The sequence below is a fragment of the Mustelus asterias genome, chromosome 19 (assembly GCF_964213995.1).
Source record: "Mustelus asterias chromosome 19, sMusAst1.hap1.1, whole genome shotgun sequence".
Classification (NCBI taxonomy): domain Eukaryota; kingdom Metazoa; phylum Chordata; class Chondrichthyes; order Carcharhiniformes; family Triakidae; genus Mustelus; species Mustelus asterias.
In genome coordinates, this window is record NC_135819.1 from 84646402 (window position 1) to 84663041 (window position 16640).

General features: G+C 45.3%; 1 protein-coding gene across 1 annotated transcript in view; it reads left to right on the plus strand.

The window, feature by feature from the left end:
- Nucleotides 1-16640, plus strand: part of LOC144507516 (semaphorin-3E-like) — a 335905-nt gene that overhangs the window by 283650 nt on the left and 35615 nt on the right. Inside the window, exon 12 of the mRNA XM_078234643.1 lies at nt 14495-14726. Within this exon, the coding sequence (XP_078090769.1) occupies nt 14495-14726 (232 nt within the window). The remainder of the gene's footprint in view (nt 1-14494; nt 14727-16640) is intronic.

Here is a 16640-nt window from a genome sequence, read left to right on the forward strand (position 1 = left end):
GGTTTCAGCAGGGTTTAAGTGCCATTAAGACAGAGATAGAAAGGTTCTTGATTAATAAGGAGATCAGGGGTTATGGGGAAAAGGCAGTAGAATGGGGATGAGAAAAATATCAGGCATGATTGAATGGCAGAGCAGACTTGATGGGCCAAATGGCCTGATTCTGCTTCTATGTCGTATGGTCGTATGGTCTTATGGTGTTATGTGAAGAGATAGAGGCAAAGTTGGGCGATGTTATGGAGGTGGAAATAGGCGGTCTTCACGATGATACAAACATGAGGTCAGAAGCTCATCTTGGGATCAAATGTCAAGATGACCCCAACACCCAGGTTGTGAACAAATGGATTAATTTCAGTCTGTTGCCAGGGAGAGGGATGGAGACCGGAGCTAAGAACTGAAATTTAGAGTGGGAACCAAGAACAATGACCTCAGTCTTCCCAATAATAAATTGGAGGAAATGTCTGCACTTCCAATATTGGATATTGAACACCTAAAGGATAGGTTCCCAACATAACAGGGACTGGAGTCACTCTTAGTTCTCCAAACGGAAGTTTCTTTTTTGAATTATTTCATGCGCTGTGGGCATCACTGGCTAGCCAGCATTTGTTTTAAATTGCCCATTAATAATTGCCCTCGAGAAGGTGGTGGTGAGCTGCCATTTTGAACCGCTGCAGTCAGCATGGTGTAGGTACACCCACAGTGCTGTTAGGGAGGGAGCTCCAGGATTTTGACCCAGCGACAGTGAGGGAATGGCGATATATTTCCAAGTCAGGATGTGAGTGATTTGAAGGGGAACTTACAGGTGGAGGTGTTCCCAGGTATCTGCTGCCCTTGAGTTTCTAGGTGTTAGAAGCCGTGGGTTTGGAGGATGCTGTTGGTGACTAGAGGAAAAAAAACCTTTAAACAGGGAGTCTGACAAACCTTTGGCAAAAAAACACATCAATCATCATATCACTGGTGTGTCCATTTAACATTTGAATAAAGTTCCTGGTAAAAGTAACCATTGCTTTGCATATCTTACACAACATTTTAGAGGTAATGTTGCTTATTGTAATTTTCACCCAGATAATTTCATACATTGATGGCATACATGAGGAGAATGGATAGGCTATGCCAGTAACCATAGTAACAATCCAATATCAGTGATAAAAGTATGTACAATAGACAGTTCCACAAAATCACTGGCTGTCTCTGAAGGGAAATGCTTTGTTGTTCAGTAGAACAAGATTGACTGACTTCTCATTTCTCTATTGAAACTCACCTTCTCAGTATTGAAACCACACAATCACCTTCAAATATAACCAATTTTGGGTTCAGAAGGAGAATTGCAAACTGACATTGATAAAGAATTTGCATAATTTCTCCAAGAATTATTTGAGTAAAATCCTATGATACATAATCCTGAAATATTTATCAAAGAGCTCGAGATAGGAATCGCCTTAAAGCAGTTAACTTTCTGCTGAAAAGCAATAGCGACTGCACATTAGATACTTCACATTGACTTCACTTCCACAATGTGGTGAATTAAAGTAGAAAGCAAGATTGGGCAGTAACTCTGTGTTCATGATGTCATTCACTTTTTGTCAATTCCGTTTTAACTACTTTAATTGGTGGGAGGTTGGGATGATTATTTTTTTTTAAGTTAATTTGGGTTGTGAATTTGAAATGCCACACTGGAAATTGCATTGGCCAGCATTCCGAGGAAATCATAAACCCTTTTCCCTAGGAAGTGAATCCTGACCTGATGAAATCTGAATCAACGTGTAAAACCTTAATGATGAGGCAGAGAAAACCCCTTTCTGTGGTGTCAGTAGATTCATTATTTTCCTAGCGACAGGAGTTATGATGTCAACAATGCCTTTTGGGAACACACTGGAACCACAATAGCATTCTCTCCAGAATAAACAGGTCTAAAAGCAGCGGGAGCTCCAGTGGACTGTTGTGTATTTCACTGAGTTAATTATCTGCTGCTTTACTAGGATTAACAGATTAACAGTAACTCAGTCTAATCCTCCTCAATCCTTTCAGACTAAATCAACTGGGAGTGGCTTCCTTCCCTCAACTCTTGCATTATGTCCAATCTTAAGACCCACCCAATTGACATATTTGGTCAGTCCTCATTACATTGCACGGGATCATCATTTTCTTAGTTTTACATAGTATTCCCGACAGTCATTTCATTCAAACACTTCAATCTGTCAGTTCTGGCTGGCACTGAGCTTTAGAACCAGGGTTGAAGCAAGAAGATCACTATTCAGGATGAGTAAGAGTCTCCACATATCCGAATGAGAGACACCCAAAGCTGAAACTACCACATACATCATCAGAGCAGATTTGTTCTCACTGGGTGATCTAACACATCTCAGTTCTCCAGGATAATGCTGCAACTGTTTCTCTCCAGTTCGAGAACTTATTAATGGGCTTGGTTTTCATGTTAACTGAGAAAATACTTCCTGTGGAAAACAATTTCTCCTAAAAAATATGAATTTGTCTTTATAAATCTAAATTGGTTCTGGTCAATGTTCCTACAAATATATTTCAATCAAGGGATGGGATTTTCCAACCATTCCCACTTGTGGGAACTTCCAGTCCCACTGACAGTGACCCCCATCCAACCCCATTCACAGCGACGGGACTGGAAGATTCCACCACCAGCCAATGGCTGGTTGCCTCCGTCACCACAAACCATGTCGCTGAGGGTAGGAATCCCATTCAAGGGAACCTTGGTCTGAGAAAAAGATGCAATGGCAACTGCATAACTGGTAGCTCTGTCTGACACGGCACTCACCAAGATAGTTCCCATGGAAAATATGGACCTGAAGTTCCACAAACTTCAGAATTACTGACCAAACACTGGAAAGTGGGATTAGGCTGGATGGCTGATCTCTGACCGACACAATGGGGCAAGTGGCCTCTTCGTGTGCAGTTAACTTTCTAAGATTCTATGGTTCCATAAAGGAAAACACAATGTTTTATTTTAAATGGAAATTCTACCATTAGCTCCAATCCCTGGTTCAATGAAAAGTACAGGAGGGCATGCCAGGAGCAACACCAGTCATACCTAAATATGAGATGTCAGACTGGTGAAGCTACAACATGGGATTACTTGTATACCAAACAGCATAAACACCACACTTGTGCCAGGCAATGACCATTTTCAACAAGATAAACTCTAACCACTGCCCTTTGGCATTCAATGGCATTACCATGCTAAATCCCCCACTATCAACATCCTGGGAGTTGCCATTGACCAGAAAATGAACTGGACTAGCCATATAAATACTATGGCTACTAGAGCTGGTCAGAGGCTGGGAACACTGTGGTAAGCAACTCACCTCCTTTCTCCCCAAAGCCTGTCCACCACCTACAAGGCACAAGTCAGGGGTGTGATGGAATACTCTCCATTTGCCTGGATGAGTGCAGCTCCAACAACACCCAAGAAGCTCAACACCATCCAGGGCAAAGCAGCCCATTTGATTGCTACCCCTACCATAAATATTCACTTCCTCCATCACTGACGCACAGTGGCAGCCGTATATACCATCAGCAAGATGCTCTGCAGCAACTAACTAAGGTTCCTTAGGCAGCACCTTCCAAACACACGACTGGTACCACCTTGAATGACAATGTCAGCAGACACCTGGGAAGCCTCCTATTTGGAAATTCCTCTCCAAACCACTCACCATTGTGACTTGGAAATACAGCAATGGTTCTTTCATTATCGTTGGGTCAAAATCCTGGAGCTCCTTCCCTAACAGCACTGTGGGTGTACCTACACCACATGCAGCAGTTTAAGAAGGCAGCTCACCATCACCTTTTCAAGCAAAATTAGGGATGGGAAATAATTGCTCACCGAGCCAGTGACTCCCCCATCTGTTAAATGAATACTTTTTAAAATGTGCTTGACTCTGAAATTTCCATTTTTATTCAGCACAAACTTAAATTGGAAGTGCCTATGAAGCAGTCGAGTGATGAAGTGTCGGGATATCTTAATTACTTTTCCAGGATTTTGACTATGTTTATCACTGTGGAAAGATTCCAAGTCGAGGTCAGCTTTCTCCCGGAAGGTGTTGGGAAAAGCAGAGTTTAATTATCACAGGTTGCTATGTGCTCAAGGTGTTTCTATCTTGCCTGACACCCATGTTTACTACTTCTTGTTCCCAACATCTGAGCCTCACACAAACCAGTTCCTTCTCTCAAATAAGCCTGTTGAGATTTGTTGTGTTTGATGGTCAGGGGGTTCAATGGGCCTCTGATGCAAATCTTTGTCTCGTCACTGGACACAGGTGAGGTCCCAGAGGATTGGAGGATAGCTAATGTGGTCCCGTTATTTAAGAAGGGTAGGAAGGATAACCCGGGAAATTATAGGCCGGTGAGCTTGACGTCCGTGGTAGGGAAGTTGTTGGAGAGGATTCTTAGAGATAGGATGTATGTGCATTTAGAAAGGAATAAACTCATTAACGATAGTCAGCATGGTTTTGTGAGAGGGAGGTCATGCCTCACTAACCTGGTGGAGTTTTTTGAAGAAGTGACTAGAATGGTTGATGAGGGAAGAGCCGTGGATGACGTCTATATGGACTTTAGTAAAGCGTTTGACAAAGTCCCTCATGGTAGGTTGGTGCAAAAGGTTGGATCTCATGGGATAAAGGGGGAGGTGGCTAGATGGGTGGAGAACTGGCTTGGTCACAGAAGACAGAGGGTGGTAGTGGAAGGGTCTTTTTCCGGCTGGATGCCTGTGACGAGTGGTGTTCCGCAGGGCTCTGTATTGGGACCTCTGCTGTTTGTGATTTATATCAACGATCTGGAAGAAGGTGTAACTGGGGTGATGAGTAAGTTTGCGGACGACACAAAAATGGCTGGACTTGCAGATAGGTTGCTGCCTGGTTTGGAGGGTAGGTCTTATGAGGAAAGGTTGCGGGAGCTAGGGCTGTTCTCTCTGGAGCGGAAGAGGCTGAGGGGAGACTTAATAGAGGTTTATAAAATGATGAAGGGGATAGATAGAGTGAACGTTCAAAGACTATTTCCTCGGGTGGATGGAGCTATTACAAGGGGGCATAACTATAGGGTTCGTGGTGGGAGATACAGGAAGGATATCAGAGGTAGGTTCTTTACGCAGAGAGTGGTTGGGGTGTGGAATGGACTGCCTGCATTGATAGTGGAGTCAGACACTTTAGGAACATTTAAGCGGTTATTGGATAGGCACATGGAGCACACCAGGATGATAGGGAGTGGGATAGCTTGATCTTGGTTTCAGATAAAGCTCGGCACAACATCGTGGGCCGAAGGGCCTGTTCTGTGCTGTACTGTTCTATGTTCTATAGTGAAAAACATTGTCAGAGGCTACAGAAGGATATAGATAGGCTGGAAATTTGGGCAAAGAAATGGCAGATGGAGTTCAATCCAGATAAATGCGAAGTGATGCATTTTGGTAGAACTAACGTAGGGGGGGAGCTATACGATAAATGGCAGAACCATAAAGGGTGTAGATACGCAGAGGGACCTGGGTGTGCAAGTCCACAGATCCTTGAAGGTGACGTCACAGGTGGAGAAGGTGGTGAAGAAGGCATATGGCATGCTTGCCTTTATAGGACGGGGCATAGAGTATAAAAGTTGGGGTTTGATGTTGCGGTTGTATAGAACATTGGTTCGGCCGCATTTGGAATACTGCGTCCAGTTCTGGTCGCCACACTACCAGAAGGACGTGGAGGTTTTAGAGAGAGTGCAGAGGAGGTTTACCAGGATGTTGCCTGGTATGGAAGGGCTTAGTTATGAGGAGAGATTGGGTAAACTGGGGTTGTTCTCACTGGAAAGACGGAGGATGAGGGGTGACCTAATAGAGGTGTATAAAATTATGAAAGGCATAGATAGGGTGAACGGTGGGAAGCTTTTTCCCAGGTTGGTGGTGACGTTCACGAGGGGTCATCGGTTCAAGGTGAGGCGGGGGGGAGGTTTAACACGGATATCAGAAGGCCGTATTTTACACAGAGGGTGGTGGGGGCCTGGAATGCGCTGCCAGGCAAGGTGGTGGAGGCGGACACACTGGGAACGTTTAAGACTTATCTAGATAGCGATATGAACGGAGTGGGAATGGAGGGATACAAAAGAATGGTCTAGTTTGGACCAGGGAGCGGCACGGGCTTGGAGGGCCGAAGGACCTGTTCCTGTGCTGTATTGTTCTTTGTTGGTCAGGATGATCAGGTCAGAGTGAATATTCCGGCCCATTGATCTTCGCCAGTCATGACAGGTGAACTCTCACAGGACTCACACAGTATCAATGCCAGGTTCGGGGAAACTAAGACGTAACATTGGTCAATAGTGACCTTCACACTAACAAGGCCTAATTATAAAAGAAAAATAGTACAGACCTGTGCTAGTGAATGATCTAAAGCTATAAACTTTCCCTGAAGTCTAAAGTAGTTATACATCTCAAAAGTTTGAAATTTCCTTTTCAAGAATAAAAAGAAATGATGGTGGAATAAACTGTTATTTCACTTGTGGAATCAGATCCAAACAGATGGGGTGATAGCCTCGCTTTGGATTGGCTTTTAAACATCTAAATGAAGTGTTTGGGCATTTTCAATCAAATTCCTGGCAGATTGAAGCAAAATAAATATCATTTCATAGAACATAGAACATAGAACAGTACAGCACAGAACAGGCCCTTCGGCCCACGATGTTGTGCCGAGCTTTATCTGAAACCAAGATCAAGCTATCCCACTCCCTATCATCCTGGTGTGCTCCATGTGCCTATCCAATAACCGCTTAAATGTTCCTAAAGTGTCTGACTCCACTATCAATGCAGGCAGTCCATTCCACACCCCAACCACTCTCTGCGTAAAGAACCTACCTCTGATATCCTTCCTGTATCTCCCACCACGAACCCTATAGTTATGCCCCCTTGTAATAGCTCCATCCACCCGAGGAAATAGTCTTTGAACGTTCACTCTATCCCCTTCACCATTTTATAAACCTCTATTAAGTCTCCCCTCAGCCTCCTCCGCTCCAGAGAGAACAGCCCTAGCTCCCGCAACCTTTCCTCATAAGACCTACCCTCCAAACCAGGCAGCATCCTGGTAAATCTCCTCTGCACTCTTTCCAGCGCTTCCACATCCTTCCTATCGTGAGATGACCAGAACTGCACACAATACTCCAAATGTGGTCTCACCAAGGTCCTGTACAGTTGCAGCATAACCCCCACGGCTCTTAAACTCCAACCCCCTATTAATAAAAGCTAACACACTATAGGCCTTCTTCACAGTTCTATCCACTTGAGTGGCAACCTTTAGAGATCTGTGGATATGAAACCCAAGATCTCTCTGTTCCTCCACAGTCTTCAGAACCCTACCTTTGACCCTGTAATCCACATTTAAATTAGTCCTACCAAAATGAATCACCTCATATTTATCAGGGTTAAACTCCATTTGCCATTTTTCAGCCCAGCTTTGCATCCTATCTATGTCTCTTTGCAGCCTACAACAGCCCTCCACCTCATCCACTACTCCAAGAATCTTGGTGTCATCAGCAAATTTACTGATCCACTCTTCAGCCCCCTCCTCTAAGTCATTAATAAAAATCACAAAGAGCAGAGGACCAAGCATTGATCCCTGCGGCACTCCGCTAGCAACCTGCCTCCAATCTGAAAATTGTGCCCTTCACGAATCCATGCTGACTATCCCGGATTAATCCGCATCTTTCTAAATGGTCGTAAATCCCATCTCTAAGGACCTTTTCCATCAATTTACCAACCACCGAAGTAAGACTAACCGGTCTATAATTACCAGGGTCATTTCTATTCCCTTTGTTAAACAGAGGAACAACCTTCGCCATTATCCAGTCCTCTGGCACCATCCCCGTGGACAGCGAGGACCCAAAGATTAAAGCCAAAGGCTCTGCAATCTCATCCTTTGCCTCCCAACGAATCCTAGGATACATCTCATCAGGCCCAGGGGACTTATCGACCTTCAGTTTATTCAAAACTGCCAGGACATCCTCCCTCCGAACATCTATTTCCTCCAGCCTATTAGCCTGTAACACCTTCTCTTCCTCAAAAACATGGCCCCTCTCCTTGGTGAACACTGAAGAAAAGTATTCATTCATCACCTCGCCTATCTCTACTGACTCCATACACAAGTTCCCACGACTGTCCTTGACCGGCCCTAACCTCACCCTGGTCATTCTTTTATTCCTCACATAAGAGTAAAAAGCCTTGAGATTTTCCTTGATCCGACCCGCCAAGGACTTCTCGTGTCCCCTCCTAGCTCTCCTAAGCCCCTTTTTCAGCTCATTCCTTGCTAACTTGTAACCCTCAATCGAGCCATCTGAACCTTGTTTCCTCATCCCTACATAAGCTTCCCTCTTCCTTTTCACAAGACATTCCACCTCTTTCGTGAACCATGGTTCCCTCACTCGGCCATTTCCTCCCTGCCTGACAGGGACATACCTATCAAGGACATCCAGTATTTGTTCTTTGAAAAAGTTCCACTTTTCATTAGTTCCTTTCCCTGACAGTTTCTGTTCCCAACTTATGCCCCCTAATTCTTGCCTAATCGCATCATAATTACCTCTCCCCCAATTGTAAACCTTGCCCTGCCGTACGGTCCTATCCCTCTCCATTGCAATAACAAAAGACACCGAATTGTGGTCACTATCTCCAAAGTGCTCTCCCACAACCAAATCTAACACTTGGCCCGGTTCATTTCCCAGTACCAAATCCAATGTGGCCTCACCTCTTGTCGGCCTATCCACATATTGTGTCAGGAAACCCACCTGTACACACTGCACAAAAACTGCCCCATCCGAACTATTTGACCTACAAAGGTTCCAATCAATATTTGGAAAGTTAAAGTCCCCCATGACAACTACCCTGTGACCCCTACACATATCCATAATCTGCTTAGCAATTTCTTCCTCCACATCTCTATTACTATTTCCATTAACAGGGGAGACTAGGACGCGGGGGCACAGCCTTAGAATAAAAGGGAGTCACTTTAGAACAGAGATGAGGAGAAATTTCTTCAGCCAGAGAGTGGTGGGTCTGTGGAATTCATTGCCACAGAGGGCTGTGGAGGCCGAGACGTTGAGCGTCTTCAAGACAGAAATTGATAAATTCTTGATTTCTCGAGGAATTAAGGGCTATGGGGAGAGAGCGGGTAAATGGAGTTGAAATCAACCATGATTGAATGGTGGAGTGGACTCGATGGGCTGAATGGCCTTACTTCCGCTCCTATGTCTTATGGTCTTATGGTCTTATTTGGGGGCCTATAGTAAACTCCTAACAACGTGACCGCTCCTTTCCTATTTCTAACCTCAGCCCATATTACCTCAGTGTGCAGATCCCCCTCGAAGTGCCTTTCCGCAGCCGTTAAACTATCCTTGATTAACAATGCCACTCCTCCACCTCTTTTACCAGCTTCCCTACACTTAGTGAAACATCTATACCCCGGAACGTCCAACAACCATTCCTGTCCTTGTTCTACCCACCTCTCCGTAATGGCCACAACATCGTAGTCCCAAGTACCAATCCACGCCCCAAGTTCATTAAGGGCTATGGGGAGAGAGCGGGTAAATGGAGTTGAAATCAACCATGATTGAATGGTGGAGTGGACTCGATGGGCCGAATGGCCTTACTTCCGCTCCGATGTCTTATGGCCTTATCTACCTTGTTCCGGATGCTCCTTGCATTGAAGTAGACACACTTCAACCCACCTTCCTGTCTACCGGTACCCACCCTTGACCCTGATACCTTTCCCAATACCTCACCACCCTCACTGACTTCTGGACTACAACTCCTTTTCCCACTCCCCTGACAAATTAGTTTAAACCCCCCTGAAGAGCCGTAACAAATTTCCCTCCTAGGATATTGGTGCCCCTGTGGTTCAGGTGCACCCCGTCCTGTTTGTACAGGTCCCACCTTCCCCGGAATGTGTTCCAATTATCCACGTATCTGAAACCCTCCCTCCTACACCATCCCTGCAACCACATGTTTAAGTGCACTCTCTCCCTGTTCCTCAACTCGCTATCACGTGGCACCAGCAACGTACCAGAGAGGACCACATGTTTTGTCTTTGCTCTCAGCTTCCAGCCCAGCTCCCGAAATTCCTGTTTTAAATCCCCGTCCCTTCTCTTACCTATGTCGTTGGTACCAATATGTACCACGACTTGTGACTGTTTCCCAACCCCCTTCAGAATCCGGAAAACACGGTCTGAGACGTCACGGACCTTGGCATCCGGTAGGCAACATACCATCCGTGAGTCTCTTTTGCTGCCACAGAACCTCCTATCTATCCCTCTAACTAACGAGTCCTCAATAACTATCGCCCTCCCGCTTTGCCCCTTACCCTCCCGAGCCACAGAGACAGACACAGTGCTGGAGATCCTCTCACTGCGGCTCACCACTGGTATGTCATCCCCCTCAACCGTATCCAAAGCGGAATACTTGTTGCTAAGGGGAACGACCACCGGGGATCCCTGCACGGACTGCTTCCTCCCAGCCGCTCTCACCGTCACCCATCTGTTTTCATTCCTCGGAGTAACTGTATCCCTAAAGTTTCTGTCTATGGCCACCTCTGTGTCCCTAATGATCCTAAGTTCATCCAGCTCCAGCTCCAGTTCCCTAACACGGTTTTGGAGGAGCTGCAGATGGGTGCACTTCCCACAGATGTAATCAGCAGGGACACTGTCGTCGTCCCTCACCTCAAACATAGTGCAAGAGGAACATAGCACTGCCTGCACACCCATCCCCTCTAGATACCTTGCCAGTACCAGATAGAAACAGCAAAAATGAATTTAAACTCACCCCGCTCGCCCTTTCTGCCTAAGCCCTGTGAGCCAAAGCCTTATAGCTCACACCCTGCTTCCCACACACTCCTCTGCCCGCTCCCGACGCTGCCCGCTGTATACTGCAGCCTACCTTTTATACTTCATGTGCCTTAAAAAACCCTTCCCAGACTCCTTAGCAGCCCACTTCCAGTTTTCACTTTAAACTTAAAATACAACTGCAAAAGTAAAGACCAAAAAAAAAACACACACTAGCTGACTAATTAAATAAATAAACAATTCAATTAATCTCTCACCAGCACTGCTGCCTCCAATCACTCCCTCTCAGCTTGCTCCAGTGGAACAATGAGGGGGAACCTCCCAGGTAACTTCCATTGTTTATTTTCCTATGTTCGTTCCTGGGATGTGGGCGTCGCTGGCTGGGCAGCATTTATTGCCCATTCCTGAGGGTATTTTAGAGTCAACCACATTGCTGTGACTCTGGAGTCACATGTCGGCCAGACCAGATAATGGTGGCAGATTTCCTTCCCGAAAGGACATTAGTGAACCTGAGGGTTTTTTACAACAATCGGCAATGATTTCATGGTCATCATTAGAATTTTAATTCCAGATTTTTATTGAATCCAAATTTCAACATCTGTCCTCATGGGATTTGAACCCTTGACCCCAGAACATTTTCCTGGTTCCCTGGATTACTGGTTCAGTGACAAGACCACTATGCCACTGCCTCCCTATGTTGGAAATGACCTATAGGATAGAGAATGTGAGTAATGAGCATGTTCTGTTCATCTGCACGGACACCATTTTGAAACTTTCGGGACTTTCGGAACATTAGTCAGTGTAATGAGACCCTGCCTTGAATTGTGTGTGTCAGGAGCTGCGAGTTGAAAAGATTTCTTTCTGTAGATCTATTATCATTTTTTACACTGTGGAAATAAGTTGCGTTATCTCCTCTAATAATTCCTACAGTCACATAGTCCGAGTCCAGTTCACTGCCCTTTCACCCTCCTGCACACCCAGATTTGATGTAATGCAGCTTCACAATCAGCAGTCACCCTCCAGCTGGTGCCTCAGCTAATTTGCCATCCTTCATTTGTACCTCAGTCCATGCCCAAAATCCACCAGTCCAGTTCCGGTCGTAACTGTATCCGAACATCCAACACTGCTGAGCCCAGGATGTCATCAGAATGGAGAATATCACATGGTCACACAGTATGAATATTTAAATATGGATTAGTAGCTGCAGAAACTAAAGGACAGTTTTTACCCTTTAATTCAGAGAGACTGACTGTGGTATGCTGCTCGCACGGTTTGGATATAACTCTCCAGTCAGTGAGAATGAGATCTGGGATCTTTTGCTTTGTATAGAACTCAGCACTCTATAGAACCAGAGAAATGATACAGCACAAAAGGGGCCATTTGGTCCATCTTGCCCATGCCAGCCCAAGGACAGTAAGAAGTCTCACAACACCAGCTTAAAATCCAACAGGTTTATTTGGTAGCAAAATCCACTAGCTTTCGGAGCGCTGTCCCTTCGTCAGGTGACGAAGGGGCAGCGCTCCGAAAGCTAGTGGATTTTGCTACCAAATAAACCTGTTGGATTTTAAGCTGGTGTTGTGAGACTTCTTACTGTGTTTACCCCAGTCCAACACCGGCATCTCCACATCATGACAGCCCAAGGACACCCAGGTGTTCTTTCTAATCCCACCTTCCTGCACCTGGCCCATTGCCCTGTAGGTGCAGATCCAAGTACTTTTCAAAAGAGTTTAGGGCCTCTGTCAATACCACCAACTCAGAGAGCAAATTCAAACACCCACCACCCTCTGAGTAAAAGAGTTCTTCCTCATGAACCCTCTAATCCTTCTGCCATTTAGTTTGAATCTATGGCCCCTGGTTTTTGAACTCTTTGCCAAAGGAAACAGGCTCCTCCTATCTACTCTCTCCCTCTCCCTCACAATTTTGTACATTTCAATCATGTCACTCCCACAGCCTTCTCTGTTCCAAGGAAAACACCTCCAAACTCTACAATCTCTCCTCGTAGTTCCAATTCTCCAGCCCTGGCAACATTCGAGTAAACTTCCTCTACATGCTCTCCAGAGCAATTATGTCCACGATCATCCTCAACACCGGTGCCCCACAAGGCTGTGTCCTCAGCTCCCTACTATACTCCTTACACACCGATGACTGTGTGGCCAAATTCCCCTCCAATTCGATTTTCAAGTTTGCTGACGACACTACCATAGAGGGTCGGATCTCAAACAATGACGAGACAGAGTACAGGAATGAGATCGAGAATCTGGTGAACTGGTGCGGCAACAATAATCTCTCCCTCAATGTCAACAAAATGAAGGAATTGTCATCGACTTCAGGAAGCGTAAAGGAGAACATGCCCCTGTCTACATCAATGGGGATGAAGTAGAAAGGGTCGAGAGCTTCATGTTTTTAGATGTCCAGATCACCAACAATCTGTCCTGGTCCCTCCAGGCTGACACTATAGTTAAGAAAGCCCACCAACACCTCTACCTTCTCAGAAGACTAAGGAAATTTGGCATTTCAGCTACGACTCTCACCAACTTTTACAAATGCACCATAGAAAGCATTCTTTCTGGCGGTATCACAGCTTGGTATGACTCCTGCTCTGCCCAAGACCACAAGGAACTACAAAAGGTCATGAAAGTAGCCCAATCCATCACTCAAACCAGCCTCCCATCCATTGACTCTGTCTACACTTCCCGCTGCCTCGACAAAGCAGCCAGAATAATTAAGGACGCCACGCACCCCGGACATTCTCTCTTCCACCTTCTTCCTTCGGGAAAAAGATACAAAAGTCTGAGGTCACTTACCAACCGACTCAAGAACAGCTTCTTCCCTGCTGCTGTCAGACTTTTGAATGGACTTACCTTGCATTAAGTTGATCTTTCTCGACACTCTAGCTATGACTGGAACACTACATTCTGCACCCTCTCGTTTCCTTCTCTTTGAATGGTATGTTTTGTCTGTATAGTGCGCAAGAAACAATACTTTTCACTGTATGTTAATACATGTGACAATAATAAATTAAATCAAAATCAAATCAGTCCTTCCTGTAATGTGGTGACCAGAACTGTACACAATACTCCAGTTGTGGCCTCACCAGTGTTTATACAATTCCAACATTATATCCCTATATTTATATTCTATATCTTTGCCAATGAACATTCCATATGCCTTCTTTACAATGTTATCTACTTGTACTGCTACCTTCAGTGACCTGTGGATTTGTGCGCCAAGATCTCTCACTTCATCTCCCCTCTCAGTGTATTGTTGTTTATTACTTAGTATTTGTACAGTGAACCATTCAGAGAGCCCTATGTTTTCAATTCTGATCCTATCACAACAGCATAAAGTGCATGATTCCGGAGCAACAACATGACTAATGGGTCCATTTTAAAAGCGACATCGCATCTACAATAATGACATTCTGTGGCACGACTTGAATATCCACTGCATTACAATGCGGTTCAAAGTGGTTTGTTTAGCAGTCAAAGCTTGTGTTACACCAATAGAATTTGATTCTTTATCTGTATGTTCCAGCTGGACATGATTTGTGCTAAAATAACAAAAAGTTTATGATTTGTTTGATTTCATGAGACTGTATGAAACAGCTGGAATTTTAAGTCCACTTAGCCAAATAGACACAACTTGACACGTGACCGGCAAACTGCTTTGTTCTCTGTTGCAGTGTGCCAGTCAGATTAATGCACCTCCTGGAATTAAGTATCGCTCGACAAAGGATTACCCAGATGATGTCCTTCGATTTGTGCGCAGTCATCCCACGATGTACCAACCAGTCCATCCTCGACATGAGAGGCCGGTGTTGCTGCGCAATGATGGGAAACACAACTTGAAGCAGCTTGTAGTTGACCGTGTTGATGCTGAAGACGGTGAATATGACGTCCTGTTCATCGGCACAGGTAACACAGAATTTGCAAGAAAATGCTGGGGGAATTTAGGATGAAATAGGGTCACAGATCCTCTTTCCATCTTTCTGAACTGGGCCCAAAATTCTGTTTTGTTTTATTCATGGGATGTGGGCATCACTGGATGAACCAGCATTCACAGAATCATAGAATCCTACAGTGCAGAAGGAGGCCATTTGGTCCATTGAGTCTGCAGCAACCACAATCCCACCCAGGCCCTATCCCCATAACCCCATGCATTTACCCTAGCTAGTCCCCCTGACACTAAGGGGCAATTTAGCATGGCCCATCCATACAAACCGCACATTTTTGGACTGTGGGAGGAAACTGAAGCACCCGGAGGAAACCCACGCAGACACGGGGAGAATGTGCAAACTCCGCACAGACGACCCAAGCCGGAAATCGAACCTGGGTCCCTGGTACTATGAGGCAGCAGTACTGACCACTGTGCCAACATGCAACCCATTCATTACCCATCATCCTTAACTGCTCATCAACTGAGTAGCTTGCTCGGCCATTTCAACCACTTTTCTGTGATTTGGGACTGGGTAAGGAGGGCAGATTTCAAAAGAACAAAGAACAAAGAAAATTACAGCACAGGAACAGGCCCTTCAACCCTCCAAGCCTGCACCAACCATGCTGCCCGACTGAACTAAAAGCCCCGTCCCTTCCGGGGACCGTTTCCCTCTATTCCCATCCTATTCATGTACTTGTCAAGACGCCCCTTAAAAGTCACTACAGTATCAGCTTCCACTGCCTCCCCGGCAACGAGTTCCAGGCACCCACTACTCTCTGTGTAAAAAATATGCCTCGTACATCTCCTTTAAACTTTGCCCCTCGCACCATAAACGTATGCCCCCTAGTAATTGACTCTTCCGCCCTGGGAAAAAGCTTCTGACTATCCATTTTGTCCAGGCCTCTCATAATCTTGCAGACTTCTATCGGGTCTCCCCTCAACCTCCATCGCTCCAGTGACAACAAACCAAGTTTCTCCAACCTCTCCTCATAGCTAATGCCCTCCATACCAGGCAACATCCTGGTAAATCTTTTCTGTACCCTCTCCAAAGCCTCCACATCCTTCTGGTAGTGTGGCGACCAGAATTGAACACTATATTCCAAGTGCAGCCCAACTAAGGTTCTATAAAGCTGCAACATGACTTGCCAATTTTTAAACTCAATACCCCGGCCGATGAAGGCAAGCATGCCATATGCCTTCTTGACTACCTTCTCCACCTGCATTGCCACTTTCAGTGACCTGTGTACCTGTACACCCAGATCCCTTTGCCTATCAATACTCTTAAGGGTTCTGCCATTTACTGTATATTTCCTATCTGTGTTAGACCTTCCAAAATGCATTACCTCACATTTGTCCGGATTAAACTCCATCTGCCATCTCTCCGCCCAATTCTCCAACAGATCTATATCCTGCTGTATCCTCTGATGGTCCTCATCGCTATCCGTAAATCCACCAACCTTTGTGTCGTCCGCAAACTTATTAATTAATCCAGTTACATTTTCCTCCAAATCATTTATATATATTACAAACAGCAAAGATCCCAGCACTGACCCCTGAGGAACACCACTTGTCACAGCCCTCCTTTCAGAAACGCACCCTTCCACTGCTACCCTCTGTCTTCTTTGACCGAGCCAGTTTTGTATCCATCTTGCCAGCTCACCTCTGATCCCATGCAACTTCACCTTCTGCACCAGTCTGCCATGAGGGACCTTGTTAAAGGCCTTACTGAAGTCCATGTAGACAACATCCACTGCCCTACCCTCATCAATCATCTTCGATCATTTCCTTCCCTAAAGGATATTAATGAACCAGATTGGTTTTTCTGACAATCAGCAATGGTTTCATGGTCACTGCTGGACTTGTAATTCCAATTTTTTATTGAATTGAAATGT